Source organism: Callorhinchus milii, unplaced genomic scaffold (genome assembly GCF_018977255.1).
Source record: "Callorhinchus milii isolate IMCB2004 unplaced genomic scaffold, IMCB_Cmil_1.0 Scaffold21, whole genome shotgun sequence".
NCBI classification, from domain to species: Eukaryota; Metazoa; Chordata; class Chondrichthyes; order Chimaeriformes; family Callorhinchidae; genus Callorhinchus; species Callorhinchus milii.
In genome coordinates, this window is record NW_024704762.1 from 8396865 (window position 1) to 8408954 (window position 12090).

At 42.8% G+C, this 12090-nt stretch overlaps 1 protein-coding gene across 4 annotated transcripts in view; it reads right to left on the bottom strand.

Moving 5' to 3' along the window:
• Nucleotides 1–12090, bottom strand: part of LOC103182008 (cAMP-specific 3',5'-cyclic phosphodiesterase 4C) — a 78772-nt gene that overhangs the window by 22989 nt on the left and 43693 nt on the right. For 3 of the 4 annotated variants that reach the window (XR_006085642.1, XR_006085644.1, XM_042342720.1), the window contains exons 2-4: nt 6580–6771; nt 5766–5846; nt 2457–2493 (exon numbers count right to left, since the gene is read on the bottom strand). Coding sequence is in view for 1 of the 4 variants with exons in the window: in XM_042342720.1 (XP_042198654.1) it covers nt 2457–2493; nt 5766–5846; nt 6580–6771 (310 nt within the window). In the remaining 3 variants the exon portion in view is untranslated. The remainder of the gene's footprint in view (nt 1–2456; nt 2494–5765; nt 5847–6579; nt 6772–12090) is intronic. The other variant, XR_006085643.1, reaches the window with a different exon arrangement.

Sequence of the window (12090 nt, forward strand, 5' to 3'; positions counted from 1 at the left end):
ATGCGAGTTGCAGTTTGCTACGCAAAGTCACTCCAAGGAATCTTATTCTGCTTAAATGCCACGATTGAATTGGCAATTGTGGGCTGGACTCTGTGTTTTACCTCCTACCCTGAGTTCCTACGTCCTGCAGTTCTCTCATTTCCACTCTGGCAGCTCAGTGCAGAGATAGAATTACAGGGTTTTTTCTGATCAGTAAGGGACAGTATTACACCATAAAGGAAGTATGCACACAGGCCTGTTCCCAACACATTTGCAGAAGAAACTGCTGTGCAGAACTGATTTGCCGCAGGCATTTAAGAAAATAACTGACTCTCTCAATAAACCCCTTAATAAGGAACAGATTAAAATTAACATACCAATAAATCTAAACTAAACAATAATCCACAATGTCAATAAATAAGATTCATTACTGCAGGGACCATGGAACTCACCAATCCTAAATTTCCCTGGATGTCTACCCTGGTTCATTTCATATCCCTGACTTTCCCCGAATAGGTTAATAAACTTGGTCAACTGGTAGAACGACTCATTCAAACACATTTGAAATAGATGTTTGAACTTTTAAGAAGAGTAATGGATGGAATGAAAGCCCTGGTATTATGTTCTTAAATGGCGCAGGGATTAAAATTTTAGCTCTGTTGACACTCACAATACCTCACGCAATGAAAGATGAGAAGGAACAAAATGAGTGGGACTTGTGGTAAGGTAGTCACTGCCCCATGTGTCTCTGGGCCTACTGATAGGCTGCCTGGCTGTGGATGTTCCTATAGGAATGGTCCTTGCCTCATGTTGGCAACTGAATATGATGGAGGGTTTGGAATCGGATCACAATGCAGTGAATTGTGGATGCAGACCCATCATTGTTGCTCAGCGTGCTAGAGCATTGCTGAGAGTAATACTTGAGCCAGTCAATAATTGTGCCCACCTCCCCCACAAGATGTTAGTAACACTGCTTTAGAACTTCCTGTTCTACACTCACACTTGAAGGAAGATGTTTATACTGACTTTTGTGCCCTTATATTCTTCTTTTATCTCCTTCCTAGGCTCAGTAGCCTCACCATCTACCTCTGTTACCAAATCTTTATGACAATTTGAGCACCAGTCCAAACAGGAGATGGCCAGGTTATACTTTCTGTGGCATCTGAAACATCCAAACATATTCACATGTATAAAGAGATAGTTAACTGCCTTGGGTGCCCTCGTTCCCTAGCAACCGATCATCAACTGCCGTTCAAAAAAAGTGGCCGCTCAGTTTCATCGCTCGTGATTGGCTTCTGCCGACTTTGGGCCGCGATTGTCCATTGTTCTGAGGCGGAGAGGAACTGTCACTCGAGGGATCCTCACCAATCGTACGGCTGGTTTCGGGGGCAAGTGAATGACAGTGGTGAGAACAGAACCATTAATGGGCGATTTCTCTTGAGGTTCATTCCCGACGAGGAAGATCTCACGCTTGGAAATGCGCAAGATCCAGGCAGCGATTTGCGATGGGAGGGGTGCGCGGGCGTGAGGGCAAAGGAAAGGGAAGCTGTGGCAGTCACATACAGTAGTTACAAGATTCCTCTGCCATTGGGGTGGAAGGGTCCTGTATATGTAAAGGTCCTGCGTGAAAGGAGTTTGTGGACAGTCTAAACCAACTCCCAGTGGGTGTGGGATCACAGCACAAATCTAACCATAGTTTGTCATTAAATTGGGGATCTCACTCTGAGATCTTCAGGGGTTGTTTATTGTCTGCCTCTCCTTGTTACCAACCAGACTTGCACTACAATGGCTTTTTGGGCCTCCATTCACGCTCTGCCCAATCTCTGAAGTATCGTGGCTTTCATTTCTATTATTTGGTCATAATCAGAGGAACTTCACCATGATGACAGTCATTCAATCTTACTGAATTTTACATCTCATCTCGTACCGTCCTATTCTTAAAGGGGTCATGTTCTGATAAAGTGTTTGGTAAACCCTTTCCTGTTCATTTACAGCGACCTTAATCCTACATGAACACATCATTCCATCACCTGCATGTGGCATCTTTCCAACAAGGAATCTTGCTCTACCCAAAGAAAACCGGATGTCAAATGTTTCCCCCACCCCCCCCACCCCGGAACACTATGTCCCTTTACTTTGTCATGTTCTCTAATTAATGTACATTAAACAAAATAAGAATTTTCTCAGATTAATTTGTAGCTTTTGTTCTAGTGAATTTTGTGCTTGTTGGAGATTAAAGAAGTTGGTGCTGGGAAACACTCACAACGACAATAACAACTTGCATTTATATAGCGTCCTTCATGCAGATTAGCGTCCCGGAGTGCTTAATGCCTCCTAGTAGTCAGTCACAAGAAGGCAGGATCTCTTGCCAGGGATACAGATGGCTATGGCACAACACATCTTAAGAGTGGAGAGGGTAATAGAAACAGATACCACTTTTCTTTCCTTTGAGTGGAGACAGAGATTATAATACTTACTTGAGCAAATGGGGTCACAATCATGTCTTCTGCATGGCTGAAACCAAAAGACATATCATATGTTCATTATTGTTACTGAGCAGGAGCACAGTGGATTGTACTGAACAGAAATCCGGTGAAAGACACTGATGTAATGAATTAAGAGTGAAAGCCTCTGACAACTGGTTAATCGATGATAATCGACTGGTCAATCAATAAGCCATTGGCCGTTAAGGGTGCAATTAGGTGGGATCATCCAGGGAACAGAGTTGCGTTCATCATAAATACTCACTCTTCACCCCAAGCTCCATTCTACTTAGATCAATAGTTCCCAAAGCAGAAACAAGAGGGTTCAATTTTTTTTTTACACACTCATTCTGAAACAATCCTCTCTGTTCAAGCTCTCTCCCTCAAGCCTATCTTGTCTTTTCTGATCGATTGCTTCTCAAAATGTTTCTCGCTTGTTCCTTCTAGGTTTTGAATATTCATCGCACTTACTGATCCTGACTCACTTCAGATCCAGTCGAACACTGTGCTCAGCTTATCTGCACTTGGTAAGGAAATAAAACAAATAATCCTCTTTTGACTTGGATTATATTTAGACTTTATTGGATAGTTGTCCCTTGCAAGCTGCATGATATTGTACATAGCTGTAAATTCAGAGATTATGTGATAACAATCACACTGTCAAACAATGGAGCTTGCTTCTATTTTTCTGCTTTCCCTCCTTCTGCCAACCCAAAGAATCCAGTCAGAGCCAAACCAATATTTAAGGTTGGTAAAACCAAGCAAAATAAACATTCCTGCCGGGCAGCAAGTTTGATAGAGTAATGAATGAATGAATTACTTTTAATGTACTATAAAATTTAGAGCTTTAGGGTTGAACTGAAGAGAACGAACGTTAGAGTGGTGAATCCAAAGAGAATTGGGGGATGATAAGGTTGATAATTCCAGCAATTATAAAAATAACAAATAATGAAACAAGCTCACATTCATAAACATTAGTCCAATTTTTTTTTACAGCTTTAACACTCAATGTAGATACCCAGCTGGAGTTGGCATCCAGTAGATATTTGTTAAAACCTTGGGATAATATTGCTGGAAAGTAACAGGATTGCTGGGTATAAAAGAGCTTAAAAAAGCCCCATTAGCAAGTTTTGAATCAAACTCAGCCTCAGGTATAAGTCATCTTTGCACGATCCACCTGTGAGTTTTGTTCAGTAAATCAGACTGATAATAAAGCAAGAGAAAGGCAATCAGGAAGGGATGTCACAGCTCATTGATATTCTGTTATAATATGCTTTTTTTTTTGCACACAATTCCCACCAAAATAGTATGTTTTCAACCTTGCCAGTGGCCGACGGGATTCAGCATCAAACAGAAGTCAATTTCTCCCAAACATGAAAGAAAGTTCCTTTTGGGAATAGCTAACCAGCCAAGAGGCATTCCTGTGCACCTGCTAGCAGCTGGTAATGGAAAGCCTAGCTGTTAAGACACAAAGATAGAGAAGAAAATGGAGACAGTCTGACTTACAGAGACAGTTTAGCAAATAGAGTAAAGCTAATGATTGCAAACTGGGACATTGGCGAGTTAACAGTCAGTAAAGTAGAGGTGTATTCACTTCCATTTTTGTCATGCAACCTCATTGAGCCATGAGGGACATTCTTAGTCGAGGACTAAGGTCATTATTTTGCCTCATTAATTAAAAGGGATTTGCTGGATATCTTTACAGGAATGTTCTGTCCCTTTAAAGGTGTGCTTTTAAATCTCACTGTGCTGAGTGAGAAATATCTCTAGCTGAAATAATCTAGAACCGGTGGTGATCACCAAGGAAAGCAATGGTCCAATAAGCACTGCGTTAAAGGTACACTCTATCATATAGAGTTTCACTGTCTTCATTAAAGTGATTTATGCCATTTATAGCGTTTTGTATCCACAGAAGTTGTTAGATAAACATTTCAGAAGACCTTCAATGGGTTGCGAAAATTCTTGAGATGTATTGAATAACTTAGTAGAAAGTCATCGCATACCTCAATTAAAGGCCATACAAGTCAATCATGAGGCCAGAAGGTTAGTTAGGCTCACACTTCCAGGAAGAGAAGGATATTTCAGAAATTCTGTCAATGTTTGTGAGAGGCGTGAGCAACTGTTGGATCTTGTATTCTTAAACCAACAGATTGCTCAATTCCCAGATGCCCAATACTAGATTTAAAGCATTGAAGTTAAGAAAAAGTACAGTAACAAGCTTCTGAGTCTAGATATCTCGAGCCGCCAATTGAAAGTCTATTAAATTGGAATATTCAATGTATTCTAGCGACATCTAGTGGAAACGATAGGTACTGCACAAGATTCACAACCGGCTCTGGGAATCTTTGATCTTGTCCTCATGAATTTGGATGTCAGAAGTCCTTTGGATGTACAACTGAGTTGAACATACACAGTTGCTCCATTTCAATGCAAAAATCTAAAGAAAGATGTAAATCCCATGATCACTTTTCAGCCACATACGATTGGTGGGAGTGTTGGAGCACGTTTTTCTTTGGGCAGTCAGAATTTTTTTTTCCTCCTTCTTTTGTTTTCTCACGTTTGCTTGCAAATCGGGTAATTCAGGAAAATGGGGGGTTGGGGAGGGGGTGGGGGTGGGAGTAGCATGTGTGGTTGTTAATGGAGGTGGGCGAAAGGAGTGACAACGTGGTGATGGGAGCAATCTCAAACTGGTGGGTGCGGACACACTCTGACCTGTATGGCGTGTAGTGGAGGAGAGGCCGCAAGCATCCATTTTGACACATTGGTGTGGAGTGGAGGCTGAATCGTCTAATCGATTTGATAATATATTTTGAGAGATAAAGGAGGTATTGTCTTGAGGTGATAGATGATTCATTCCTTCTGTACTATTGTTGCTGGATTTCTGAATTAATAATCAACTTTTTTTTAAAAAAAGAGAGAAAATCAAATGTTCCTCGTGGAGTTGCTTACTCACGCTGGCAGAAGATGTTGACGAGAACATCCCTATTGCCACTGTAGCCAAAGCTAATCTTTAGATGGGGCAGTGCTTTATGTTGTCACCTTTGGCCTCTGATCCTGTGCCTCTCTTCTCCCTATACAGCTCCCAGTGAATCTATTAAGGATGCCAAACTGTAGTCTGAATCCTGCACTGAAGATGTAATTTGAAATATTTTTTCTTGGCCGGAATGTAATGGATTTCAAAAGCACACCTCCACTCTCCCTGGTCTCTCACACACCAACACACAGGTCAGTTATGTCTCTTGGGTTAGTAGGCTGTGCTAGGTTTGCAAGGCTGGAAATTCTAGGGCCTCGGCGTTCACTTACTTTCCAAATGTCAAGGCTAGGACTGGCTCAGATTGTCGCGCTGCCAAAGCTGGCCTTGGGTGAGCCTTGAAATAGCTACTCCTGGTAATGAGGGGACAAAACCATTGGACAGGTCAGTATTTTCCCACTGGTTGGACCTGGTACTTGTTGGTTCATGGTTCATCTTACCTGGAGACCTTTAAAGTCGTTTCCTCCACAAGTCTGATAATGACCCGCTGTGGCCCTTGCAAGTGCGTGAAATGTCTACAGTGGATACATTCAGCACAACTTACATTCTCTGCAATGTGTGATAATTGCTCCTCTTGTGTCGTAATGGATCTATATAACTTGTGTTAAATTGATGAGCACCATCTCTACAATGGAGAAATGGTACTTTCAAGGCCATCTGATATGCCAGTCAATCAACTAGCCTCCTCTGCCATTGTGGGCCACCATTTTACACATTAAAATTCATGTGTCGAGTCAGTACCCTTATCAGCCGTTTAGTACCAAGTGCCAGAAAATGATTCCCCTTTAACCCATTGTGTCCTGTACCTACAGGACCTGATGGTGAGTCGTATAACAATTCTCAAACCAAACTTTGATCTAAATCACCTAACATCATCTCAATGAGAATGAAACAAACAAGATATGTGTCCTGGCAATTTGAAAGTAACATATTTCTGGTGGAGGCTTCAGTAAAGGAATAAACCATTCATCTAAACTATGAGTCTCGTCCCACCAATTACAACAATTCCCACACATACAGCGCCTTTCTTTACATACGGATACCAATGTGTTAACCTGGAGCAATGGGCTAAACAAAATCACTTACATGTCACTTGCGATGGAGGAGTTTCGGGACATGTTCTTGGGCGAGATGTCATAATCGCTGTCGGAGCGGTACAGGAATGATTCCCGCCGCTGACTGTGGGTGAAATTCGCCTGTAAAATGAGTCCGGAACCGGGACTTGTTTGAAGATCCAGTGGACTGCGTCCTGCAGAGAGGCCATTTTCAACATCAAAGCTGGAAGAGAAACGTGAAAGATGGAGGCTCAAGTGGAGGCATAGACCATTGATCCAAAATACGATCTCGTCACACCAAATTGCAACAATTTCCACATATACAGCACTGAGCAGTAAGTGAAACCTTCCTCTCGTTTTCTGAGTTTAGCTGCTGGATGGAGAACAGGATGGAAGAATGTCCCACCCTCAGCACCAATAGTCTCCAGAGCACGCACAAGCGTTAAATAGCTCTGTTTACACAAATGCATTGAGTCAACCTTTTTTTTTCTAACTGGGCAATTGGAAATGCAAAGCTGGTTGTAACTTGTGTTACTGCGGCATGACATGGAAATGATGTGGTACAAGTCGATTCATGTCATGTTTATAAACAAGCCGTAAACCACTTTTTCATGATGACCAGCACCTTGTTCAGTCCTCATTCATCACCTTGCTACGGGCAGTGAACTCAATCTGCAGCCATTAAAAATAAGGATCGACCACTTCTTTCCTGACCAATCTAGTTCAGACGGGATTGTTTCTCAACAGTGGAGAAGAGATTGCGTTTGCTGATTGCTGTGTAACCGTACACTTAATGCAGGGCCACGAGGATACACTCACAGTCACAGGTCACCTTTGTTTCCTCCATCTGATACCACAACCAGCACACACTGCTCCACACGTGCACAATGCGCCTTCATTCACCAAACACCCGAGATTGTTGCGAACGTGATCATGGGCGTCTGCCGCTAAAGTTATGGTACCAAACTGATGAAAGTAAATGAAACACCATACAAGTGGGAACCCACAGCAAGACACTGTGGAATGCCCTGGCTAATACGCAGTCTTGGTGAATGAAGGTGGGGTTTTCAACAGCTTCCGAACTATCATTCAATGTACTCAGCAACTACCTTCCTCTGATGCGTTAGGCGTGAATTGACTGTGCCGCACGGAACTGAATGGACAGTTGCTTTAATGCACAAGATGTACGCACGCAAGCCTTCTTGACATGACTGATCTACTTAACAAAATGTTCTACTCTGATTGAACACATGGCTGTTTTTCTTCCCCTTTGAAAGGCTCTATCTACATGTAATTTGTTGTTGTTTAAAAAGCGCGAGTGACTCACGTTGATTTGACAGTTGCAGTCAGCTGAGGCCCCAAAACACCTAAAAATTTATGATTGTTAGAATCTTTTTGGAAAATTCTTAAATTCAACTTTAGTTTGACCCTCGTCACTCCCCCAAATAAAAAAAATGCAGACATTTGCCAAACGATTGGTTTCACCCCGGGAAAATCTGCCTCTTGAAACCATTCATCACACGTGCTCACAAACAAAAAACTCAGTTCATTTCAGAACATTAACAGCAATAACTAATCCAAAATGATATCTGTGGTTAATGTGTCGGCCACAGAATTGCCATCCAAATTGCACCGTAATTACTCCCGAGAGCCATAGGTTTGCCATTATTCTTAATTATTCCCCTTGATGCAGTCTCAGCTTGTCACCTTGACAGAGTGATACAGGATTGGCAAGACAGACAATCATTGTGCCAAAGTTGTATGTGGTGGGCTGTTGCATTAGAGTCTGTACTGACTTGTCAAATCAATCCTTGTTAACGCAGAGCTGCTCATCAGATCTGCATCCACAGCCCCATTCCACAGGAAATGGCTTGTCATTTTCAAGGGGGCGATTAAAGCGTAAAGAGGGAACTTGCATTTTTATGCTGCCAAAATATTGCATCTCTAAGGACTTCAGAAGTAATTCAAGTGGAGTATAATGACTTGTTTTTGTAGGCAACTGCAGCAGACATTTGTGGACCACAAGATCCCACAAACGAGCGTGAGGAAAATGATCTACAGATCCAGAGGATTGTTGGTCAGGACACCAGGAGAAGCTCCCTCCTCTTATGAACTTGCTGATGTTGACAAGGAACGTACACACTCCATCTCACCGAGAAAATTTGGCGACAAATTGAAAAATTCACAGAACAGGTTGTAAGGAAGAGTTCAGGGATAGTGAAAAAGTTTAACAATGGGAAACATGTTCACACGACACACACACATAAAAAAAAATTGCACGGCTTTGCAGAGCCCTAAAAAGCTGCCTAGAAAACTTTCAATCACCGCAATGAGTGGAGGGGAGAAATCACACCCACAAATAACAACTCTTACTATCCAATAGACATTCATCACATCGACAAGGAAGATGGTGAAGTTCAGACTGTGCAGTGTCTGCAGGATGAAGGAGCTGAGAGTAGGAGACAACAAGGGGAGATGCTATCAGAGCATTTAAAGAGATACATTTAAATGTCTGGTTAATTCAGCACAAATCATCTTTTTTTGGTGGGGAAGAGTAAAAGAAAAAAAATTCCGCCCTCAGCTTCTGCTGCTTTAAGCTGATTGCTGCAGGGTTGATCAGTTAGCGAGCATGCCTTGTGCACGTAGCAGATAAGCCAGTCTGTCTTAAGACAGCCCCATTCATGGTAAGGTCTTGAACGAAATTCAAAACCACAGACACAGCAGCAGAGTTATCGGGTGACAGCTCAGCCTGCTGCTTCCTCCTCCATCCCCCCCCCCCCCCCCCCCACACACACACAAACACACACACATGTTCTGCCACAAGGCTCAGTGCTAAGGCTTACTTTTAACCCAATGTGGACCACTGCACACTCAATAAAAGTTTAACCCCTGGCACCAAACGTGCCTTAGTCGAGCTCTGAAGTTCCGCAGTCTCACACAAGGCAGCTGGTTTTGGGAGATAGAACATCTCTCATTGGGGAAGAAGTAGGAGCTCCTGATGATGGAGCTCAAGCCCATTGTTGATCCAGTGTAGAGTGAGTTTAGTTCTGTAACCGCAGCACGGTATTTGACCTGGAAATAGTGCTGAATGCAAATGCGACAAAGGTCCATAATGGGAAGGCAACCCATTCCCGGGCACTCACGTTCTTGAGCACAAAATTCAATCGGAAACGAAGGCTGCAATATACTCAGACGTCCCTATCAAAGCGGTTCGGTAGGCCATGCTTCACTTTGCTACTGTTGAAATTCAGTCAACAAAGGGTTAAGTAGTTTAATGTCACCGTATGCTCTTTTGTGTTTGGTTTAAAGGAAAATAATCAATATGGATTTTTACTTTTCTTGCCTATTCAACTGTTGCTCGCTCGAACCAGGTGAGCTCCAATGAATGTAATGCATAATAAAATCAGATAAATTGTTCGCTGTTTTCACTGTTCGATTTGTTCAAGTAATAATAATCCTTGCATTTGACACAGCACCTTATCACGTCTTCGAGACGTCTCAAAGCGCTTCACAGAATATAATAACATGAGAAATGCTAGAAGAGAAAAGACCAAAGTTTATCTAATTTGCCTTCCACCTTCCTGGCCTTCGCTTGCACATATGTCCCAAACTATCTCTGTACTATATCCCTTAATGTTATTTCCTAAAAGAAAACTATCTATCCTGTGTTGGAAAGACACTGATTCAATATACAGTTTGAAATATACTGTAAAGTGAATTGACGGTATATTTTGTGGGCGAAATGGTAACTCACATCGTTTTTTTTAAGAAAAAGAAAAATGGTGTTTTTTCTAAAATTATGTTTCGCTGAAAGATTTTTTTTNAAGTTCAGGTCTTCTTTGATACTTTTTTCCAGTGGTTCTCAATGGGTTTCATTCAGTGAGTAGTTGAGTCAGACAGACGAAGAACATTCAATCTCTGGTCTGTCTTGAGGTAGCTGTCTGCCTGGCAGGAAAAATCTGTACGTCATCAGAGATGTGTCCCCCACCCACCCAAAAACTACCAAACTTCCCCCAAACACCGGAACAACAGAGAAGCTGGACCCTTGTGAAACCAATATGGATCATTTTAATCAGCAGTTAAACGAAATGGTGCAAATCGATTCCTGACTGATAGCGGTGGTCAAGGTCATCACCAGAACATCCATGTCATGTGGATATGGAGCTTGCGGTGAATATCTGTGCGTGTGTGTGCGTAGCTCCCTTTCTCTGCCTTTTGCTCTGTGTGTGTGTGCGGGTGTGCGCATGTGTGTGCGTGTGTTTCTCTCTGTCTCTGTCTCGAGCTGTTTGCTGAGTATTTGTTGCCGCCTTTGAAGAGCTGTGGATTGACGTCATTGGCCATGTCTGTGTGTGCGCACGTAGTCTCCAGGGTGATGGCTTGACACAACATTCGCCAATCAGAACTCCTTGGGGACAATATTTCCTCCTTAACCCTCAAACCACTTGTCAGATCTGCTTGTCCCAGTTCAGGTTGGGTTACATGCTCAGTGGGGGTGGGGGTATGTGGGGGGTATGTGGGGTGGGAAGAGAGCGCGGAGAAAAAAAAATCCCGTCCCTCCATTGCCTTCCTCTAACTTTCAAACCCGTTAACCCTTTCCAACCCCACACAGATGAGTGATTTTCCCAACCTTTTTCCAGCAAAGATTTTCAGCCACTAGGAAAGAAGAAAATAATAATAATTTGGTCATTCAATCCACGACTGTTTGTGGGGACACCGCTTTGCGCAATTGCTTGCAGCGTTTTGCACCACAAGATATACAGTCAATTCACTTTACAGTATGTTCTGTGAAGCGCTTTGAGACGTCTCGAAGACGTGATAAGCCGCGATGTCAAATGCAAGGATTATTATCATTACATCAAAGTAACATTACCTCTGCACCAACTCATTAAGTTAGACGGAGAGTGAATATGTATTATTCCCCCTGATAATGTATCGTGATCACAACCAGAGGAGCCCTCCTACCTCGTCCCCACCACCTCCAGTTTATATTTCATCAGCTCACTCCTGAACCAGCTTGTCAGGAGGTCAGTGAATGTGCAATTGGAGAAGGCAGGCATCAATGAATTCCCTCTCCCTGTCAAGCCAACTCACTCTTTTATCTCTCTGAAGGCTCTGTTAAACACAGAATCGGGGAGAGTGAAATAGAATAATCGAGGAACCTGATCCCTTCCAGCTCAAGGCCAGACTGCATGGCTACTAACTTAAAATGTGCCAACAGAAGGAATCCTAGCCACCAGTTGACCTCTCCTGGTGCTGATGCTCTGTGTGGTTAGGTCATTTGATGGTGTAAAAGCTACTGCATTTCTTGGGAGACCTCCCGGCATTCCTACTGAACGTACAAGGATCCGTGTTTCAGAGACTGACGAAGATAAGGCACCAGAAGTCCTACTCTGAGACCTACCCTGGATACACGTTCCCAGCTACTGTACAAGCATCTATTTGGCTCAGTTGGGAGCACTAACATCCCAGGGTCAGAATGTCCTGGATTCATCTGGACTTGAACTCAGATTCTAGGCTAACTCCAACGCAATACAGGGTTGCA